Source organism: Cavia porcellus, unplaced genomic scaffold (assembly GCF_034190915.1).
Source record: "Cavia porcellus strain 051 isolate PalLab524CR breed Dunkin Hartley unplaced genomic scaffold, mCavPor4.1 scaffold_26, whole genome shotgun sequence".
Taxonomy (NCBI): Eukaryota; Metazoa; Chordata; class Mammalia; order Rodentia; family Caviidae; genus Cavia; species Cavia porcellus.
The window spans coordinates 44,499,392-44,521,628 of record NW_026947509.1 but is presented as its reverse complement, the minus strand read 5'-3'; the positions used below and the strand labels follow the sequence as shown (position 1 = coordinate 44,521,628).

At 44.0% G+C, this 22,237-nt stretch overlaps 1 protein-coding gene across 8 annotated transcripts in view; it reads left to right on the top strand.

Moving 5' to 3' along the window:
- The window catches only part of Ino80d (INO80 complex subunit D), a 77,222-nt gene that overhangs the window by 36,929 nt on the left and 18,056 nt on the right, over window positions 1-22,237 (top strand). For all 8 annotated transcript variants that reach the window (XM_063237340.1, XM_063237339.1, XM_063237341.1 and 5 more), the window contains 2 exons: window positions 3,151-3,378; window positions 20,553-20,662. In XM_063237340.1, coding sequence (XP_063093410.1) covers window positions 3,151-3,378; window positions 20,553-20,662 — 338 coding nt within the window. The remainder of the gene's footprint in view (window positions 1-3,150; window positions 3,379-20,552; window positions 20,663-22,237) is intronic.

Below are 22,237 nucleotides of genomic sequence, written 5' to 3'. Positions count from 1 at the left end.
CCTCATGCAATGTCTGACACAGCGACACTGTGGCTCTCCAGGTGCCCGGCCTATCGCTGCAACCCCAGCATTCTGGGAGGCTGAGTCAGCAGGATCTCCTGCAACTTAGTGAGACCCGGTCTCTAGGTAAAAACTACAGAAGGCGGGTCTGCAGCTCAGCGCAGAGGTCCTGGGTGCAGTTTTCACGGGGAGCTGCAGGCTGTGCCGAGGTTGCCCCAGAAACCAGGAAACCTCAGAGCTTTCCTGGCCCCAGCATGCGACCCACCCGTCTCCCAACGGGGCCCCCTCCCCTCACCCTGCAGGTCCAGCGCTGTGTCTCGGTTTCCCTTTCTTACCCTCCTAATCCCATTGCCCAATCATGCTCATTCTTCCCTGGTGCTGGCGTTGCCCCAGCTTCTTCCTGTCACCTCCGGGCCTCGCCCTTCTGTGCCCTGCGTGTCACTGGCATGGCAGTTGCTATGCCGGGGTCCGCGCCACGTGGGCTCGTGCTTTTGCACTTGAGGTCACTGTGGGTGGTGGTACAGCGGCTGTCAAGCACGTGCAAGGTCCTGGATTAGATCCCAGGGAGGCCCAAGAAACACCAAAATAATAAAGGATCCCTTGGTCCGAGGTGAGATTCAGTTTTGCTCTGTATCTGCTCCCCCGGGTCTCGTATTTTTTTTCTTTCTTTCTTTTGTCTTTTTCCTTTTTATTGGTACCAGGGGTGGAACTCACGACTGCCAGCTTACAAGGCAGGCGCTTATGCCGCTAAGCTAAATCCCCAGCCCCTAGGGTCTCGTATTTTCTAAAGGGCACTACTGCCCTGCCTGGTGTTCTGTGTGGAAGCAGCTGGGTAGTGACTGCCCCTTGTCCACTCCTACACAGTTGGTGGGGTTTGTCTGTGCTCACAGGTGACCCCATGACCCTTCCTGTTCCCATGCCTGCTCCTCCTGGGTGAGGGTCCTCACCCTCTCCTACCTGGAGTTTCCTACCTATCCTTTCCTGTTTTCCTGGTTATCCTGGATTCGATCACTCCTTTGAAGTCTCCTTACAAACACCTGTGCTGTTATACCCGTTCTTAGAAACCCACAGAGATTTCTACTGTCTGAGACAAGGGTTGCACAGTTTCCTGTGACTACAGGTGTAGAGGTTTGCTTTGCCCTGTAGAGGTTTATCAGTGTCCTGCCGTCCTGTCCTGCACCAGACCAGGCCTCTGACGCTCGCATTCGGGGTTCTCTCTGGAGCCTGGCTCGGCTTGTTTATCCTTGGGAGACGCCCTGCTTTCTCTCCTTGCTGTTCTCCTAGGGCCATTTCTGGCCTCCGCTTTCCAGAGCCTTTCACCCAGCAGGCTTCCTTGCTGGTCAACTGCGGTGGCTCTGCCTCTGTGCTGCATACCAGCTCCCTGCCCTCTTTCTCCTCCTGGAGGGGTTCAGAGTCCTGCTGGCCTCAAATACGAAACCCAAGTACAGACCTATCTTGAGACTTTGAGGGTTCATTGGTTGGGGCATCTCCCAGCCCACTGGAACTGAGTTCCAGTTCAGTAGGTCTGGGATAGGTCCTGGGAATCTGCTTTTTGTTTTTGGTGTTTTTGAGATATAGTCTTGCTATGCAACTCAGGTTGGCTTTGCACTCACTTTGTAGCACAGGCTGATCTTGTGCTGGGATCACAGATGTGCGCCACCACACCTGGCTGAATTTTAACCTACTCTTAGATTTTTCTGCTGTGTTCAGATACTTCAGGTATTGGTCTATGTGACCCACTGTTTTGGTTATTGAGTTTAGCCTCTTGAGTTACATGATTGTGCAGTGTGGGTTTTTTTTTTTTTTTTTGTCTAAATTTCATTTCAAACTTTTTGAAACTTTGCTCTCTGTTCCTTAGTGTTCAGTGTACCGCTCACTGTAAATGTTGAATGTTGGATAAATGAAGGAGGAAGTAAGATCCCTCTGTTTGTCTGCCTGAAGGAAAACTATCCTGTAGAGGTCAGGCTTGTAGGAGAGATTGCAAGGAGTTGAGAGAGTAGCGTTATAGGCCATCTGAAAGGAGGAGGAGTAACACCTTGTAAGATAACAAAAGCAATGATTTTAAGAGAAGATTAGATGTGGTTTACTTCTGACTGAAGAGAAAGAAGATAAAATAACACAGGTTAGTAGTAGTGCTGGATAACTAACAACACAAAGTGAGATCACAGGGTGACTCAGGCCTTTAATCTCAGCGCTGGGAGGCAGAGGCAGGAGAAGCACTTTGGGTTCCAGGCCAGCCTAGTGAGTTTAAGGCCAGACTGAACTACATGGCAAGACCCTGTTTGTGAGAGAGAGAGAGAGAGAGAGAGAGAGAGAGAGAGAGTGCGAGAGAGGGAGAGGACCAACTATGAAGACTTGAATCTCGCCAGTGTGTGCAGGGCCGGTGAACTGTAGCTATCTCTGTTGAGCCCAGACTCGGATGAACAGGGCATTGTCCACCCATCACAGTGGCACATGGGGGGGCTTACTCTCTGCCGTCTGGAGGCTGTCGAGCACACAGCTGAGCTAACCCTGTGGTGTGAGTGCGAGCTCTGCAGTGCCATCGAGACTCCAGCGGTTAGTGAGACGGGCTGCAGCGTGTCCAAAGGGCCGTTTGTCAGCACCGCCCTGCTGTCTTTCACTGTGGTGTCCCCACTGTGACCATTTATGTGTGACATAGTGGTTTGTGGGTCCTCGTAAGTGCCATTCCTCTGTGCATACTTTCTTAGTCAATAAACATAATGAGATTACTTTGTGCAAGTCCCTAACTTGTCTAAGGCTTAGACCTAGTGGGATGACATCTTGAGAAGGCTGAGCCTAAAACACTGCTTTGCTTTTGGCTGAAACACTGTTTTGCTACAGATCTACTGGATCTTTTTCTTTTTTTTTTTTTCTTTTCTTTTTAAGACAGGATCACGCTATGCAGTGCAGGCTGGCCTCAAGCTCACTTTGTAGCCCACGCTGGTCTCAAACTTGAAAAGATCCTCCTGCCTCAGCCTCCTGAGCTCTGGAATTACTGGCGTGCATCACCAGGCCCAGCTCTTTCCTGCTGTTTTTAAAGGATGTTCTTTTGTGTCTGAAAAGTCGTAAACCCTCGGCCCTCGATCACGTTTCTCTGACGGTGCTCGTGCTATCTATCCCATTTTTCACTTCTCTCCCTGTACTTTTCAGATCTGACGATGAGGACGACATGGCCAGCAGGAGTTCCAGGGTGACCCAACTTTGCACTTACTTTCAGCAGAAATATAAGCACCTCTGCCGCCTGGCGCGGGCTGAGTCACGGCAGAAGAGATGCAGGCTAGCGCTGAGGAGCGCACTGCTACAGGCGGCCAGCCGTGAACCCGAGAGCGCCGGGCAGCTGCTGCAGGAGCTGCGCAGAGCGGCATGTGGCCGCACCAGGTGAGCACTTCTGGGACTGTGGCTGGCTTGGGCCTGGGGCTGGGCCTGCGCCTGCTATGTCCTCGGGCTCTCTCTCCTCCCATCTGCCCCGATGGGCTGCGTCTTGGTTTTCTGTTTGGAGAGGTTAATGCAGGACGGGAGATGTTCATTTCACGTGAATGTCACATTTCAGTGTCATTGGTTGGAGAAGGCACTGAACAGGGGACAGAATAAGCTAGCAGGGAAAGAAGTGTGTGATGGAAACTTCCACAGAATTTGAAGAAAGCAAAGTCGTTTGAGGGCTTCGTCTCGTTTTGTCTTTTTTTTTTTTTTTTGCCTTTTCCCTTTTTATCGGTACTGGGAATCGAACTCACGACCGCCTGCTTGCACGGCAGGCACTTATGCCGCTGAGCTAAATCCCCAGCCCCTCGTTTTGTCTTTTTAAAGAGTAGAATTGGTACACTTTGGCACACATAACAGTCACATTCATCCTAGTGAATCTGTACTTGTACTTGATGTCTTCTAACTTTTCCCGTTCACCTCCCTCACCTTTAATCCTTCTTTGCCTGTCACTCTGCAAAGCTGTCCCTTCCTTCCACTCATTTTTACTCTTTTACTCCTGTTCCCTTCCCCTCCCCGCCATTCCCCTTGCCATGGGAACATTTTGTTTCCTCTGCCCAATATCTGTCACCCAGTCAACCCTCTTTGACTGTGTGGGTTCTCACACAGAGGAAACCATGTGATACACATGTGTGCTCAACGAGTTTCTCTTAAAATGGTGTTTTCAAGATGCATCCATTCACCTAAGAATGTCTCAGGTTTTGGCTTTGTGGCAGAATAGTACTCTGTTGTATACAGAAACACATTTTCTTTACCCATTCATCTACTGATGGGCATTTGAGTTGTTTAGAAAAGTTAGCTATTACAAACTTCTGCTATAAACGTGGGCATGCATATATCGCTGTGGTACAGTGCTTTAATTCTTTTGAGGAGATGCCTAGCAGGGAACAACAGAGTCTCATGGAACCTCTGGTCTAGCTTTCTGAGGAATCTCCACACTGATTCCACAGTGATTGTACCAATCCACACGCTCACCTGCTGTGGAGAAGGGGTCCTTTCCCCCTCTGCCCCACCAGCATTCTTATTGGTTGATTTCTTGATGCTAGTCATTCTTTCTGGGATGAGATAGAATCTCAGTGTTGTTTTAATTTGTGTTTCTCAAATGACCAGTGATGTTGAACAATTTTTTCTGTATTTAATTGCTGTTTGTACTTCTTTATCTGAGAAGTGCCTACTCATTGTGAATTCCATTTTGGGATTGGATTTTTAAATTTGGAGTGTCTGGTTTTTTTGAGTTAGTTCTTTGTATAGTCTAGATATCAGTCCTTTGAGGACTAGCTGGTAAAATACTTTCCCATTGTGTGGGTTTGTGTTCACTGTGTTAGTTTTGCTATGTAAAAGCTTTTTAATATGATATGACAGCAGTTGTTAATTCTTTGTCATATTTTGTATGCAATATGGGTTTTGTTCATGAAATCTTTGCCTACGCCTGTGTCTGTAAGAGTTTCACCTCTTCTGTCTTGTAGCAGATCAAGTGTTCTTTTATAATTCTCCGTGAGTCAGGGTCTTGCTATGTAGTTCGCGTGGGCCTTGAATTCACTGTGTAGCCTCAGCTGACGTTGAACTCATAGCAGTTGGCCTCCGCCTCCCAGAGTGCTTACCTCACATCCACTCCTTGCTTTCATATTTAGATCTCTGATCTATCTTCATTTTAATTTAGTGAATGGTTAGAGATACGGGTCTAGTTTTACTCCTCAGCATGTGGGAAGAAGTTTTCCCAGTGCCATTTATTAAAGAGGCTGGCTTTCCTGTGGTAAATTTGTTTGGCCCCTTTGTCAAAGATAAGGTGGATGAATATGTTTGGAATTTGTCTTGGTTACTTTCCTTGCTGGGACAAAACACTGACACTCAAAATGAAGGGAGGAAAAGTTTATTTCTTACAGTTTGTGGAGGTTTCAGTCCATAACCAGCTGGCTCCAAGGCAGGGTGGCATGGCACTGGGGCAGCACTTCAAGGAGCAGCCAGACCAAAAGGGAAAAACAACCTAGCTAATATTGTCCACTAGCCACGCCCTTGCCCTCCTCTTGCACAGGGTTAAGATATTTACAAAGTAAGAACTTTGGCTTCCTACTGAGTCTCTCAGTTAAACTTGTAAATGGCCCAAGTTGACACAATATACTAGCCATAACAGTTGTTTCTGCATCTTCTATTCTGTTCCATTGATCCTTGGGTCTGCTTTTATATCAGTACCATGCTATTTTTATGTCTGCAGCTTTGTCGTATAATTGTAGTAAATGTGATGTACCCTGCCCTGCCTTTGTTTCTCAGATATACTTCTGGTATCCTAGGGCTCTTCTGGTTCCAAATGAATTTTAGAGTTGTTTTCCCAAATTCTGTGAGGTATATTATTGGTGTTTTGATCGAGATTGCACTAAATCTTTATATAATAATTTTGGAAATGTGGCCATTTTAACTATATTGGTTCTTCCTACCCAAGAAGAAGAAATGCCTTTCCATACTCTTCAATCTGCGTTTTCAGAGTACTGTAGTTTTCAATGTAAAGGTCTTTTACTTCCTTCTTTAGATTGATTCCTCAGTAATTTATTTTTGTTGATGCTATATTCTGAAAGGTGCTATCTCCCTAATTTCTAAGTGATTTTGTTATTTTTGGAATGGTGTATTTGTTTCTGATTTTGTCTTTTTTGAGACGGGGTCTGACTATGCAGTTTAGGCTGACCTTGAGCTCATGTTGTAGCCCAGGCTGGTCTTAGAATTTGAATTTGCAATAATCCTTTTGCCTCAGCCTCCTCAGTGCTAGGATTATAGTCATACACTCCCATGACTGGCTGTTTCTGATTTCAGAGTGAAAGTTTTCAGTTTTGGACCATTTAGTATGACTTTGGCTGTTGGTTTGTCATAGATGACTTTTATCAGATTGAGATAAAGACCTCGTATTCTGATTTTCTGTAGGAATTTTATCAGGAATGGGTGTTGAATTTTGTCAGATGCTTTTTCTACATCCATTGAGATGATCATATGATTTTCTTCCTTGGTTCTGTAAAAATGGTGTGTTTCATTTTTTAATTTGTGTATGTTGAACCATCTGTGCATCCCTGGGTGGATTGTTCATGGTTATGGGGTATAATCTTCCTGATGATTTGCTGCATTGTTTGCCAGTCTCTTACTGAGAATTTTTGCATCTGTGATCATTAAGGAGATTGCCCTGTAGCACTTTTCGGATGGGTCCTTTTCTGGTTTTGATACCAGGCTAATGCTTGCTTCTAGGAATGACCTCGCGAGTACTGCTTCGTTTCACTTTCATTGGAGAGCTGGAGGAGTAGAGATCAGTTCTCTAAATCTCTTGTGGGATTCAGCAATGAATCCATCAGGACCTAAACTTTTCTTTGTTGTTAGTTGTTTTAGTTATTTGTCACTCGTTACTGAGACAAAAACCCAACACCCACAAGTTAAGGGAGGGAAGCTTTATTAGCTCACAGTTTGGAGAGGTTTCAGTCCATAATCAGGTGGCTTTAAGGCAGGGTGGCACGTGGCAGAGGGGCAACCATTCATGGCACCTGAAGACAAGGGAAGAGAGAGACCAGCGTGTTTCATTTCTTACACTGTATGCAGGATACCTACCTCAGAGTGATTGTGGCACTCATGCCCTTAATCCCAGTTCTGGACCATGACTCCAGATTGAGCCACCTCTGCAAAGCCTACTGCCCATGACTGCATGAAGCTTTACATAAACCATAATAGTAGTTTTTAAATTACTTCTTCAATTTCATTGATTGATACTGGGTTATTTAGAATCTTTATAACTTTTATATTTTGATTTCACTTTGGTAATTGATTTGTATCTAGGAATCCATTCACTTGGAATTTTCCATTTCATTACCATACAAGTTCCTCAGAGTAGGAACTGATAATCTTCTCGATTTCTATAGGATTTCTTGTGATTTCATCCTTTTTATTCCTGATTGCATGAATTTGAGTCTTTTCACATTCAATTCCACTTTGATCTTGATAATCCCCTTCCTCATACAAGCTTTAAAAAGTAGACATATTTATTCAGCATCATGATCACACTATTTAGCAATCAATAGCATGGGTGCAAAACGTCTACATTAAAACCCTTTGCTGGAATGTAGCTTTCCACAGAAGAGAAACTGAAATAACCTGTTATACAGTTAGTCACAAATACAGTCCTCGAGTTGTTTGCCCCCACACACGAGTATTGTCAGAAACTTGTCTTCTTTGTAGCAGCTGGGTGCTGCCACCACTGTGCTTGGCTGGGTTCACGAATCTGTTGTAACCTGTAGCGTCCCTGCCTCTGTCTCTCCTGCTAAGCTTTGTTTCCTGGAAGTATTGAAACCCTCTGCCACTGCCATAGCCACTGCTGCTGGAACTACCGCGTGGCCCAGAGCTTCTGCCTACAAAGCTTCCTCCCCTCACGGGCCCCAAACTCGAAGATTGACTGTTGTCCAGGTTCCTTGTTGCTTCCACCCCCTCCATGACTGTTTCCATCATTACCAAATCCATTGTTGCCCTCCCATCTGCCACCACATCCACTTCCACCTCGGCTGCCAAAGTTTCCCCCTGTGACCAAAACTGCCATTTCCGCCGCCACCACCACAATTCCCAGAGCCATGTCGACCCCCGTGGCTGGGTGATTTCCTGGCCACTGCCTGCCCAAACAGGGCCTTCCTGATCTCACAGTGCGGCATTTGTGAATGACAGTCTTATCCACGGAGCCATGGTCATCTAAAGGTTACAAGAACAAAGCCCCTCTCTTTCCACTGCCTCGGTCACTCACAGTTTCAGCCACCTCCAGTTTTCCATAGTGTTCAAAATAACCTCATAGGTGACGCTCTTCGCGTCTTCTTTAATGCCTCCTACAGAGATCTTCCTGGGTAAGCGTGCCCCTGGTCTGGGGACCGCTCCCGTAAGACTGGTCTGCAGCCCCGTCACCCCTGCACTTGGCCTCGTGATCATGGCTGTGCCTCCGTCTTCCACAGAGGTGAAAGCGATGAACCTGGAGTGCCTGGCGCGCCCGGTGCTTGGATCAGCTCCGGCCATAGTTTCTGGGTGTCCCCCACGGCTCGGAGCAGCTGCCCGGGCTCTCAGCTCCTGTGTCGGAGCTCAGCCCTCTGATGAGGAGCCTCGCAGCTGCTCGGGCCCATCAGGGAACCCCGACCTGCAGGTGGCTACTGTTGGGAGAGACCGACTGTGCGCTCTCCTCCTGCCCTCCAGCGCTCTGGGTTTAATCTGCTCACCTCTTTGTAGAGTCTTGAGGTTCAGCCTTAGGTTATTGTTTAATTTTAGAAACTGGGGGCTGGGGATTTAGCTCAGCAGCATAAGCGCCTGCCTGGCAAACAGGCAGTTGCGAGTTCGATCGCCAGTACCGATAAAATGAAAAAGACCAAAAAAAAAAAAATTTTGTATAAACTGTCTCATTTGTTCAGTTTCCTCTGTGTCCTGTTGTTGAAGAGGAAGTATGTGTTTATATAGCTTTCGTGGTTTCCGTTCCTATTGATTCCCCACCGCATTGCGCTATGGTCTGATAATAGGCAGGCAGTATATTCAGTTCCTCTGCATTTACTTAATCATGTTTTATGAGCTTGTATGTGGTCTATTCTAAGGAACATCTTGTGCGCAGCTGAGAAGAATGTGTATTCTCTTGTTGTGGTTAGAACACTCTAGATATCTACTGAGTCTATTCAGAGGTTTGGTTCAGTTTTGATATTGATGTGTTTTAGTGGATTGGTAATCGGTGGTCAACTTAAACACTGGCTGAACTGCATCAGCGTAGTGCTGAGTGTGGATGGCCCCCTGAGGACTGCTGCCAGCATGAAAAGGAGACCTGGAGAGGAAGAGTAGCATTGTGGGTTTTCCTAAGTGTTGTTTGGAGCTGCTGGTTCTCCTGGAGCAGCTTGTCTTGCTGGCCCCCCTGATAGGAACTCTGCTGTTATCATCGGAGGAGCTCAGGACCTTGTTGCTGAGAATGGCTGCGGTTGGAGGATCTCTGCTTCTTACACCCAGGATCGCTTCCTGACTCCAGAGGGGAGATGTTTGCTGTTCAGTCTCCAGGAGAAGCTTGTCATGCTGATTTCCTCATACATACTCAGCTGTTCTCAGAGGAGCTCAGTGCCTCATTGTCCCTGAGGATGGCTGTGCTACTTTTCAAGGGAGTCTGGTCCTTATTTTGAGTGTTGCTTCTTGGCTGCAGTACAGAAACCTCAAAAACCTCAACCCCCTGGCACAGATCTTTTATCCCATTGGCATAGACTTTCAAGCTTCCACTGCTGTCCTTTGGGCCTTCCTGGCACAGATCCACAAAATTGACTGGCATGAATTATTGTCATGGGCTCTATGTCTTCAGTTGGACTCATGCAGGACATTACTGTTGACTCAGGCCTCCTGATGGATTTCCCAGGTCTTTAGTGTGGTGAACACCTTCTTTGTACTTAACTCTGGGTGACCAGCATAGAATAATACTATAAACTCTGTGTCCTGTATGGAATTGTTCTCCATGCAACCCCTGACCACCAGCGTGGCCCCCTCCTCTGAGCCCGAATCCTAGCTGCCAGTTGGCCCCGCTCCCAGCCCAAACTCTGTAGTCTCACAACCCGGCATCAAGGAGCATACGCTGCCCCTTCTGCTGCTGCTACCACTGCTGTTCCAGAGATCCAGGGGTGAGAATCCACTGAGCATCTACTCTGCCTCATCCCTGACACCGTCCCTTTTCCTGTGCATATTTAATGAAGTCTGGCACCTCTGTCTGGCCTGATGTGTCAGCGTCAGGGAGACCTAAACCCCCAAACCCTGACACCAGATGGGTCTGCCTCTGCCACAGGTGCCCCCACCCCAGCCTTCTGGGAGGTCCTCTCTTCTCACCTTCTCCTCCCTCCATTTCTCATTTCTCTCACGTTTTATATCTTGGTCAGCTAAATTATCCATGTTCTCATACGACCTAAGAGGGACCCTAATGGCCCATTCTGTTCCAGAATACACTGTCCACTTCCTAAGGCCCAAGTGCTGCCCATCTTCTAGAAGACTGCCACTCTTTGGTTGGAAATCCACTTTACCACTCTTCAAAGCACCTGGTCATTCCTGTTATGTACTTTAGCTCATCTTCTCCTCTCTCTCCCATGATGGAGAGGAGATCCCAGCTGTGACTCATTGTCTCGTGTCTTGACTCTTTCTAACAGAAGTTGCTCAAAAATCTAAGTGTTTAAGGTGATCGTAGGGGCGAATCCTAGCATTTGACAGGCTGCAGCTGGCCTCAGCGCAGATCTGTTAAATAGACTTGCATGAGTCATTGTTGTGGGCTCTAGGTCTTCAGCTGGACTAATGCAGGACATTGCTGTAGGATCCAGGCCCTCGGCTGACTTTTCCAGGTCTTTAATCATATAGAAATACACTTTGTAAGACTTGCAGGTCCTACAAAGAAATGCACTTCTTTGTGTTTGACTCCTTGGGTGACTATTATAAATAGTACTATAAATGATATATGCTATATGTAATTGTTTTCCTTGGAACCCCTGATTTTAACGTGTTGATTTTTTTTTTTTTTCTTTGTCTTCTTGGTCTGTTTGTAACACTGGGGCTTTTTGGTCCCCCGTTACAGCTGTATTAATGTCTATTTGATTTTTCACAGCCGTGAGTGCTTGTTTTAGTTGGGTGAACTGGTACTTGGTGGATATAGTTATGATTGTCATCTCCTTCCCTTGGATTGTTCCCTTAGTAAATATATAGCGACCTTTCTTCCTTCTGATCTGTCTTGGTTTGAAATCCATTTTGTCTGCAGACAGAATAGCTACCCGGGCTTTTTCTGGGTTCCTGTCACGTGGAGTACTGTTTTTCATCCTTTAACTTTCAGTCTGTGAATTTCTTTTTGAGTTAAATGTGTTTCTGGTATGCAGCATATCATTGGCTCTACTTGATCCATTGTGCCAGCCTGTTTCTTTTGATTGGTGAATTGAGACCATTTATTTACCTTGGTGGTGATGACTGGTATGTATTGAGTTATCCTTGTCATATTATTTTCCCCATTGTTTAATTGCTTGCCTTGTCTGTTGGATTCATTCTATTAAGGATCCTTAGGAATTGTTGTCTTCATTGTCTCTTTGTAGAGTAATATCCTTTATAACTGCTTAAGAGTTCAAATCTGGTGGTCATGAATTTCTTCAGGTGCTCTTTATCATGAAAGTGTCTTATTTCTCCATCATTTTTGAAAGATAGTTTTGCAGGGTGCTTCAATATTGATTGGAAGTTGTTTTCTCTTAAGGTTTGAAATATTTTGCTTTCCTTTACTTAACAGTTTGTATTGAGAAATTTGCTGATTCTGATGTGTTTTCTTTTATAGGTGATCAGCTTTTAATCTTTTGTTCTTGTGTCGAATTTCTGGAACCTTGATTGTTATATGTAACTTCTGTATGTCAGATTCTTTTTCCATCCTTAATTCTATGGTCAGGTATGTTTTTTTTGTTCCTTTGTTTTGTTATTTTGAGACAGTTACATAGGAAGCCATGTAATTCAGGCTGCCTCTGAACTCATGTTTAGCCAGGCTAGCCCTGAACTCACAGCAATCCTCTTGCCTTAGTGTCCTGAGAGAAGAGATTACAGATGTATATCAGCATGTCTGCCTTGTGAACAGGTTTGTTTGTTTTTTATTTTTTTGCTGTCTTATGATTTTTCATTGATTGCATTTAATCTGATGCTATTCTTCTTTGAATCATCTATAGCGGTTGGATTGATTTTTCTTGGCTTTTGCTCTTATTCTTTCTTTTTTTACTTTTTCGAGATGGGTCTCACTGTGTAGTGTTTAATTTACTATGTAGCCCAAGCTGGTTTCAAATTATGTTATCTCTCCTGCTTCAGCCTCTGGAAAGCAGGATTTATTGAGATACACCACCCTACCTGGCTCCCTTGCTGTTTTTATGAAGTCTTTTATTTGGTGATTGCTAAGTGTAAACCTGTCCTGTAGATCTGGTAGTCTGTCTTCACATTGGTTGACTCTGCTCCATATATTTTTAGTAGAATTTTTAATCTCATAGATATCTATTTGAATTGGTTTCATACAATTCAGTTGTTTTCTATGTTGGGCATTCATGGTTTCTGTCACTTTCCTAAGAGCCTCTATTTTTTTTTTTAATCTGAATCTACTCTAGATTCACTAATATGACCTTATTATGGCCTCATCTCTTTAGTTGTCTGTGTAATTGTTGATTGCTTTTTTCTAGACTCATCTGCTTTGTTCCTTCCTCTGCTAGCATTTTAAAAAAAATTTTATTTAAGGAGAAAAAGAAAAAAAGCAGAGAAAGAGTACAAGTTATACAGATTTACAGAAAAAAATAAACAGTAGGAAATCACTAGTTAATGGATTACATATTGTCATCTTAGAAATGGTTGTTCAAGTTAAAAAATTAAAGCTTATAAAGTGGACATTCCAACAGTGAGACTGCAAACACTTCTGTTCAATGATCCAGCAAAACTCAGTAATATCATTATCTATCTTATACACTTAAATATACATGCAGTTATATCATTTAGAGCACTTACTTTTCCTCTCTTTTGTACAATGAGAATTACACATTTTGGGTTTTGTTGCTCCCACAGTTCTTATTACTTTTTTGGAAGAGAGTAGAACCAAATGTGACATAACAGAACAGAGTCAGTCAAATCAAAAGGGTGTACATAATAGATAATGTAAAAGCATAATACAAGGTAATCAACAATGGTTACTATAATGCCTCCCGCTATCTCTAGTAGAATTGCCTAGATCATCAGTTATAATAAAATTGAACAAAACAGTAAAGAACAAAACCAACAAAACCAAAACATTGGAGACATTATAGGTCTTCAAAAGTAGATAATAGTCAACCAGAATGGGCTTCATAATGAATCCCACTATCTTCACAGCTGTTGCCTAAGTTTTTGAACCTGGTACTATCAAGCAAAACAGAATAGAGGAACATCAGTCAAAACAAGATGGTGAGAGCAATACAGGGCTTTAAATCAAGATAATGGAAAGTCAAAGTGGTTACTATAATATATCCTGCTATTTTTAAAATTTATTTTGCGCTTAATTGAAAGGATAAAAATAAAAAAGTAAATAATAAAATGGAGATTGAGATAAAAAGGGCATAACAGCAAAACAGCGCAGATCAAAACATAACCATTTAAGCAAAATAGTGTTTCATCACAAGATAATCCCAACATGAAAGTAATTACCATATTGTCTCTTTCCTTGAAATCTTTGAGTATAACTTCGTATACTGTAGCATCAAATATATCAAAACAATGTAAAACCATTTAAGAAAATGATAGTATTACAGGGTATTTAGAATCAACTAACAGAAAATGAACAATGGTTTCTGTATAATCTCCTTGTCTATAAAAGTTTTTGCTTATACTATCATATATAATAAAATCCAATAAGATACAACCTGTTTAGACCAATGGAAACAGAAGAACAAAAGCTTGATGAGACTTCAAAACAAGATGATACTAAATCAGTATTACCTATTAAGATGTCATTTTCTCCAAAATAGCTGTTCCTATCATCCAATCTTCTCTGCCTCATTTCTGTTGAGCTCTTTTTCTGTCATTAGTTGTCAATTTGTCTTCTTCATTTTGTTTTCTGCTTCATTCATTGTGGCCTCTCTGCCACCATTTCTGGATTCTTCGTATTTTTCTTTTTTAGAATATTCTGCAGTATTCTCTGTAGAGTTGAATTGGTGGTTGCATATTCTCTTAGTTCCTCTTTATCTTGGAAGCACCTTGTTTTTCCATCAATTTCCAGGGATAGTTGTGCAGGATATATCAATCTTGGCTGGAGATTATTATCTTTCAAAGCTTGAATTATTTCCCCCACGCTCTTCGTTATTTGATGGTTTGTGCAGAGAAATCTGCTGTAATTCTGATGGGTGTTCCCTTGTAAGTGATCTGTTTCTTGTCTCTGACGGCTTTTAATATTCTGTTCTTGTATTGGATTTCTGGAATTTTAATTATTATATGCCTGGGTGTTGCTCTGTTTGGGTTGTAGGTGGCTGGGGTCCTGTATGCTTCATACAATTGAATATCTTTACCTTTTGCTAAATTAGGAAAATTCTCCTGGATTATTTCTGTGAGTAGCTTTCGTAGTTCATTTGTTTGTGTCCCTACTTCTTCTTTTATGTTCTTAATTCTTAAGTTATAAATCCTCTTATCATCTTCTAGTCTTTGTATTATTGCTCTTTGTTTCTTTGTTATTTTTAAAAAGTTTTTCATTTCATGCTCCCATATTACAAATCTGCCCCTCCAGTTCAGATAATCTGTCCTTAGTTTCTTTCAAGCTGTTATGCCAGTTTTCGATAGAGTTTTTAGTTTCCTGGTAATCTCTTTGAACGTGCCTCATGTATTCTATGCTATCTCTATTTTCTCCATTAAACAATTCTCCCCTCTTTTTCTGTTCTTCCATTCCACCATCTGTTTTTTCTTGGGCAGTGCTTAGCATTTCTCTAACTATTCTGCTTATGTCTAGTTTCAGGTCATTAATAACTTCGTTCCTGAACTTGTCTGTGAGGCTCTGGAGATAGCGCTTTATATCTATTGGTGCTGTGTCTGCTCTTGCCTCTTTCTCAGAAGTGGGGGCCCAGGAGCCTTTCTGGTTGCCACCTCTTCCCATATTCTTTGTTCCTTATATATGCAAGCGTATATAGGAGGCCCAGCTTCCTTCCCTGTCAGCCACAGTCTGATTGAATTGGCTGGCTAGGTGTTCCCACCCACCGCAACATACCAGGAAGTTGCAGACCAGGCAGCCTATGCAGGGCCCGTCCCTCCAGGTCACCTTCAGGCGCTGGGATCTGGGTTGTGCTAGCCTACTGGGTCTCAGCCAGCAGTGGTACGTAGGCTAGACACTGCTCCCCAATCCTGCTTGAGAGGGGGATACGTGACTGAAGTCACTGCAGTGCCCTGTTCCCGCAAGTCTGCCAGGTCCCAGAATGTCCTCTGTTAGAGTCTCCTGGACCGTGGAAGAGTCCCAGTTTTTCTCACTCACTGCAGTTCAATACACAGCTCCCCGCCCGTCCTTCTCTCAACTCCGTTCACCGATTCCCGTTCTCAGAGCTTTCGCTTGTCTTTCTCTCTGCCAAGTGGATGCAGGCGCAGTGGTGGCGCCAGGAACCCAAATCGCGGCTTCCAATGGCGCGGGCTCCAGCTTCCACGCTGAGGCTTTTCTGTTCCTGTTATAGCACCAAGATTGCATTCCCAGTTGGTTTCTCTCAGCCCAGTTCGTTCTTGGGTCAGCAGGGCATATCTCCACTTGCTGATGATTCCTTACTCCGCAGCATTCCTGAATTCTAAGCTGGGTTTTTCAGAGAGCCTCCGTAGCTGCTGCTATCTGTCCGCCATGTTCTCCTGGAAGTCTCTGCTAGCATTTTGGAAAGTTCAGCTGGTGGCTTTTGATTTCTTCCACCTCAGTGCCCCTTGGATCTGCCTTTGGAGAGTTGGGGCTTGGGGTCACCACCTGCTTCCTCAGTTTCTGTGTTGATAGTTGTAAATTGCTTTATTCCTACTATCAAGATCTCATTAAGAAATGACTACTTTTCAGAGCTATCTTTTTTTTTGTCTTTTTTTGAGACAGGGTCTCGATATGCAATTCAGGCTGTCCTTGAGCTCACTTTGTAGCCCAGGCTGGTCTCGAACTTGAAATGATCCTCCTGCCTCAGCCTCCCAAGTGCTGGGATTACAGGCATAAGCCACCACACCCAGCTTTTCAGAGCTATCTTATAGTCATGGCTGGCTTTTGGGTGTGTACCGAGATCCTTTGTCTTCAGCTTTTCAGGGATGAGAGGTCCCATTTCTGCCTAGTACCCCATTCTTCAGTGCTGGAGTCCAGTATCATTTATGACCTTCAGACAATCTAGGTATTGCATACAAGGAAGATACGCTAATTGCAACAACTCTGTCCACCTGGTTGAAGTAGTACAGTCAGTAATAACAGTAGCACCAAGCTTAGCCTAGAAAGGGACAGACTGTGGTGACTGTTAGTTTGCCACCTTTAATGATAGGTACAAGGGTTATAGGTATAAAACAAAATCTAAAACATACCTTAAAATTATATGTAATAAAAAAGTCTCTCAGAGTGGTTTACCCTTAAGGCAGACAACACAAAAGGAATAGAGGGAAAAATAGAAGCACAGAAAGAGATTAGATGCAAGTTTGAAGGACAAAAGAAGATTGCCCAAGCTTTAGGAAACTGGTGACAATGACAGGAAGGAAAGAACAAAGCAAAACCCTAAAAGCAGTGTTCACAGTCATAAAACAAAACCAAAGGAATTAAGAAGAATGGTTTCTGTGTGTTTTCAAACTGTGATATCTCCTGGGGTCTATAGGTCTGTGCTCGAGCCCCGGGCACCGTGCGTCCTTGCTGACACTGGCAGGTGAAGGAGGCAGGCAGAGCCTGGGCCATGCATGTGAGCCCCCGGCTACAGCAGGCTCAATGCAGGGTGATACCCGGGGTTCTGCCAGCTGAGCTTGGCCTTGGCTGTGGGCTTGGGGCACGCGCTGTGCAAGCTGCAGGATCGTGCAAGGAAGTCACTCAGGGCTGTCTCAGTTCTGGGTTCTGGTTTGGGTCCTGGTCCCTCCGCCCCAGGCTGCCTCTCCCTCCCCTGCTGCGTTGCTCCCAGGCTTGTGCTCACTGTGTGTCTGTCCCCGTCTCACGCCGGAGCCAGGGGCAGGGAGAAGATGCTGGTCGCCCCTTCAGTTTCTCTGCAGGCTTCAGTCTTCCCTTCAGCCCCTTCTTGGGTCCTGGCTGCAGCTTCCCTGTTCCTTTTCTCCCCAAGTTATTTTCTAGGCCTGCACTCTGATCTTGGGGAGGCTGGTTTGCTTGCTGCTGCTTACCACTTGGCCACCTTTCCAGAAGTCTCAAAAGACTGGTGCATAGCGTTTAGGAGCAGACGGTGATACACGTCAGGAGGCCAGCAGGTGGGAGGAGGAGGACCCACTGGGCTCAGCCGGGGGACTCTGGGCCAGAATCCACCTGTTAGAGGCGTTTCCAACACCTGCTCTCCTCTGGAAAGTGCTGCTAGGGAGGTCCTGGCCGCCAGAGGGCGTAAGGACCCAACCCGGGGGCCGAGGCCCATGGCTGTGTGGAGAGCTCGGGCTGGATGCTGGGGCATTGCTGCTGTGGGGCACTTAGGGGAACCGTAGCCCTCAGACCAGAACTCCTAGCCCCTGAATCAGAGTCCCATTTTAATTTTCCATAACGATCACGAAGTACCTGAATGAATTTTTTATGCTAGAAAACAATTTCCGTGAGTTCAGGAATGAGGTGCATTTTATTCTCAAGTCTGTTGTGTTGAAGGAGACAGGAATGGCTTTGGTACGTGAGGGTCTGCTCTCCGTGTTGAAACGTCCACCCAGTTTGATACAGGTTATACAAGAAGGATGTCCTTTGGGCATGGTAGTACACGCCAGTGATACCAGCACTGGGAGCCTGAGGCAGGAGGATCACCAGAGTTTGAGGCCAGCCTGAATTGGACAGCGAGGCCCTGTCTTTAAAGAGTCTAGTATATTACAATCTTGTCAGAGATGAAGTCTGTGCAGTGAGGTTGGGATGCTGAGGTGTTTGTATGGAAGATGTGTATTCCATGTATATATTTTAATATATACTTTATTTCTTGGCAGTGCTGGATGTTAAAGCTAGGGTCACATAGGTGCTAGCCACGCGCTTTACTAGAGCTATGCTCAGGGTTAGGGTTAGGGTTCTGTGATTAACTGCTTTTCAGACTGTACCAATGTGAGTGATGCTAAAAAAAAATGGTTAAGTGTTGCCAGATAGTAAAAAAAAACTCTGGAGCCGGGGATATAGTGCAGTGGCACCGCACCTGCCTGACAAGTGCAAGGTCCTGAGTTCAATTCCTAGTACCAAAAACAAACAACTCAGATGTATTCCCTTACTCTTGTTAGGTGATTTGATGTCAGTCATGTTATCCATGATTCAGAGTTACATTGTGTCATTGATGCTCATTGTGTCATTTTTATTAGTGCATATTTGTGCTGAATAATAATTATATTCCTTCTGGGGAGCTGGCAGATAGTATGTATCAGTCACTTATTACTGTGCTTTGCATCTTAGATTCAGAACAATCCATGGTTAGCTGCATGGTGTCCTCTAGTTGATAATTTTTACATCAAAGTCCCAGGTCTGTGAAAGACATTCAGATACATATTTTAGAAATTTAAACTTTAATGATTACTTTCTAATATGTATCCTTCAAAATGTACTTTACACAAAAGTGGAATAATGTGCCGGGCTGGTGGCTCACGCCTGTAATCCCAGCACTCGGGAGGCTGAGGCAGGAGGATCGTTTCGAGTTCGAGACCAGTCTGGGCCACAAAGTGAGCTCAAGGCCAGCCTGAACTGCATAGTGAGACCCCGTCTCAAAAAAGACCAAAAGGGGGGGGGGGAGAAAGAAATAATGTTAAGATACTCTTCCTTATCTAATAGCCTTCTTGTATTTGGTCAGTAGAATAAGCCACTGAACTAGTTTAAAGTAAATCTAAATACCCAGCAGCTCTGATCCTCTACTGATGGGTTTGTTGCTGTTTGCACAGAAATGGGCTCATGTACTGGGGTACTGTAGAGCGTGCAAAAGGAGCCCTGTGGTAGACATTTTTCTTGGTAAAAAGTCAAAACCTTTTAGTAATTACTTTCGTTGGGATTTTTTGGATGATATACCTAACACCATCATAAATGTTTTTAACCTTGATTTATCCATGGAGATACTGAACTTCTGCTGTGGGTTTATTTTGAGAGAGTTATAAGCTGGAACATAAAATGATTTTTTAAAATGAACCCAATAATTTCTTTGGAAGACTAGAAAGAAAATGAGGCGGTGTGTTACACATTAGGCTTGGTAGCTAAGTAAATTATTAAAGTGTTCAATGAAAATCGTCCATCCCATCTATTTAAATCTAGATCAGGAGAACTGGGTTTGGTGCCCAAAATAGTAAGCTTTATTTCAAACTATCTTTTTCTTAACTGTGAATAGTGTAAACACCTTTTTGGGGGAGAGTTTGTAAACTGGTACCAATAAATAGTTTAACTCTGTAATGATCCTGAGACATCTTGCAGAACTCTTAAAGCAGACTCTATGGTAGTATTTAGTTACCTATTTCTGTTTAATGTTTTTTTATGAAAGTAATGATTATAATAGAAGTATTCTTTCATTTAGATTTTATGTAAATTTATGCAGCTTAGATTCTGTGGCTTGATCTAATATAAATCATTCCATTGAAACCCTTAGATAATTATAAAGCAATCATTTTTATTTATCTTTAATGACTGATCTGTGATGCTCATTAAGATTTTTCTGTACATAGATACATGTAAAAGCCTAATGGTTTACAGTGCTATATAGAACTGTTACTACTTTTGAAACCATGCAAGTTTATTGCTTATTCATAAAATTTAAAAAGCTAAAATATTTAAATGTTAGTGGAACAAAGTGAAGACAGCACAGTACATGAAGATATACCTAATATAGAAAGTTTAGAAGTATTGTACATCTAGCTGGCCATAGTGACGCACGCCTGTAATCTCAGCACTCAGGAGGCTGAGGCAGAAGGATGCCTGCCAGTTCGAGGCCAGCTGGTGCTCCTTAAGTTAGATTGAGCCTAGTCTGGACTGTATAGCAGGCCCAGGTCAACAAAAACCAAAGGGGCAGGGCTGACATGAGCACATTTTGGAGGATAAGAGCGTCTTAGCCACGCTTGCCTATCTGTATCCTCTTTCCACATGCAAATCCTTCTGCAAGGTGTCCTGCGCGTGCCGTGCAGCGGATTAGCCGCGCGTGTCTCTGTGCTCGCTGTAGCCCCGCTGGCCGTGTGGGGTGGGTGTGGCTGATGGGGGCTCGTGGGCCACCGCTTTCCTGTCTCCTCGTGAAGGAAGTCATCAAAATATCACTTGGAAAATGGCGTATGGAAAGCCAAGGTAGATGCAGAATCAGTAGATGAGGGGGACAGCGCATCGCTTCATCGTGACCCCACACTTTCACTTTGAGATGGCAGAGCAGCACGGAAGGTTCAAACACTGCCCTGGACTCGTGGGGCATCTTCTAAAACTAACCGCGTGTTTTTTTCTGCAGTGTGAGCCGGACCAAGTTGAAGGAGTTCGAGCCTGCAGCCTGCAGCGGGACCGTGAAGGGCGAGCAGTGCCCCAACAGGGCTCTGCCGTTCACCCGGCACTGCTTCCAGCGTATCCTTTGACGGGCACGGGCCGCTCCAGGCCGCAGGGCCTTGCGTGTGCGGGCACGATGACTGCTTCATTCTAAATCAAGGAAAGCCAGGCCTGTGAAATCATAATTAACATTCGAAGTAATTTTCATATAACCACGGTTCATGAAGTCCTCTGAATTTTTCTCCTGCCTTTATCATTACAATCTTTTAAAAAAAACTTTATTTTCCCGTTTCCCTCCCTCACACTGAGCCCAGAAAGGACAGGACAGGACAGGAGGGGATGGGTCGGGACCAGATGGGAAGGTGGGAGGTGCCCTGTGTCCCTCTCTTTCAGGGAGAACTGGGGCCCGATTTTTAGCTGTCCTCGAGGTTCGGACCTGATTCAGAGTCGGAAAGAGGTCTGGATTACAACAGAGTCGTCATTGCTTTGTAGACAAAACTGAGTCTAAAAGCAGGTTTTAATTGCTAATAGAATTGTTCTACATAGTTTGAAAGAAGTGGCTATAACAAGTATTGATGGGAAAATCAAAGCATAGTGTTTAAAAATCTAGTTTTTAGTTTTCTAAGGCAGTTTCATACCATGCCTTGTGCTACTGGATTAAGTTTGCTCTTCACAGTGAGTACAGTGCTCATTTGAAAGATAACAGGGCAGGTGTGGTGGTGCACACCTGTAATTCCAACAAGAGGCTGAGGCAGGGCGATTATCTGAACTGCAAAGCGAGATTGTGTGTGTGGGGGGGGGTGAAAGGAAAAAAAAGCAAGCTCGTTCACAAATGTCACTGGTTAGGAAAGAAGGCACCTTAAGATACATTACAGGAAAACTTAGGAGCTTCAGACTCGAGAAAGATATTACTAACACTGTGACTAAATATTTTAAAAATTTATGGGGTAGTAAGGTACTCTTCTTTGCACTCTAATTTTTGCCCTCTTTCTGTTCTTGGAACTGTATTTTTATAGACTTTTCAGCAGCAGATTCTACATAATAAAATTTTATACATAACTATAACACCATAAAGGAAAAACACAAAGAGACTTCCTTAGTAGATAGAAAAGGAGCTTTGTTTTGTTGCTTGATTGATTAATTGATGTGTTTTCTGATGCTGGGATATCAGATGAGTTCCTGGTGCTTGCTAATAGCACTTCCCCACCACAGAGCTGTGCTCCGGGCCTCTCGGAGTAACTGTTAGAGAAGTGCTCTAGCCAGGAGCATGACTTCTCCAAAGTGCTGATGCAAAACCGGTGTTCCCATTTCAAGTAAAATTTTGATTTTAAAAGTCATTTTTTTTCATAAATTGTGAATTAAGAGTTTGGTGTTAGAAATACAGAATGAAAAATTAAACTTTGGACAGATGTGTTTTTAATAGTAATTTAAGTTTTTTGAAAATTTTGTTTATTTTTTCCTGTCTTTTTGAGATTGGGTCTCACTATGCAGTTCAGGCCGGCCTTGAATTCACTTTGGAGCCTAGGCTGGTGTTGAACTTGCAGTGATCCTTCTGCCTCGGCCTCCTGAGTGGGATCACAGGCATTCAGTACCAAACATGGTTAAATTTTTATTATTGATGAAGACCCTAACCTGGAAATTTTGTTTTGAAAA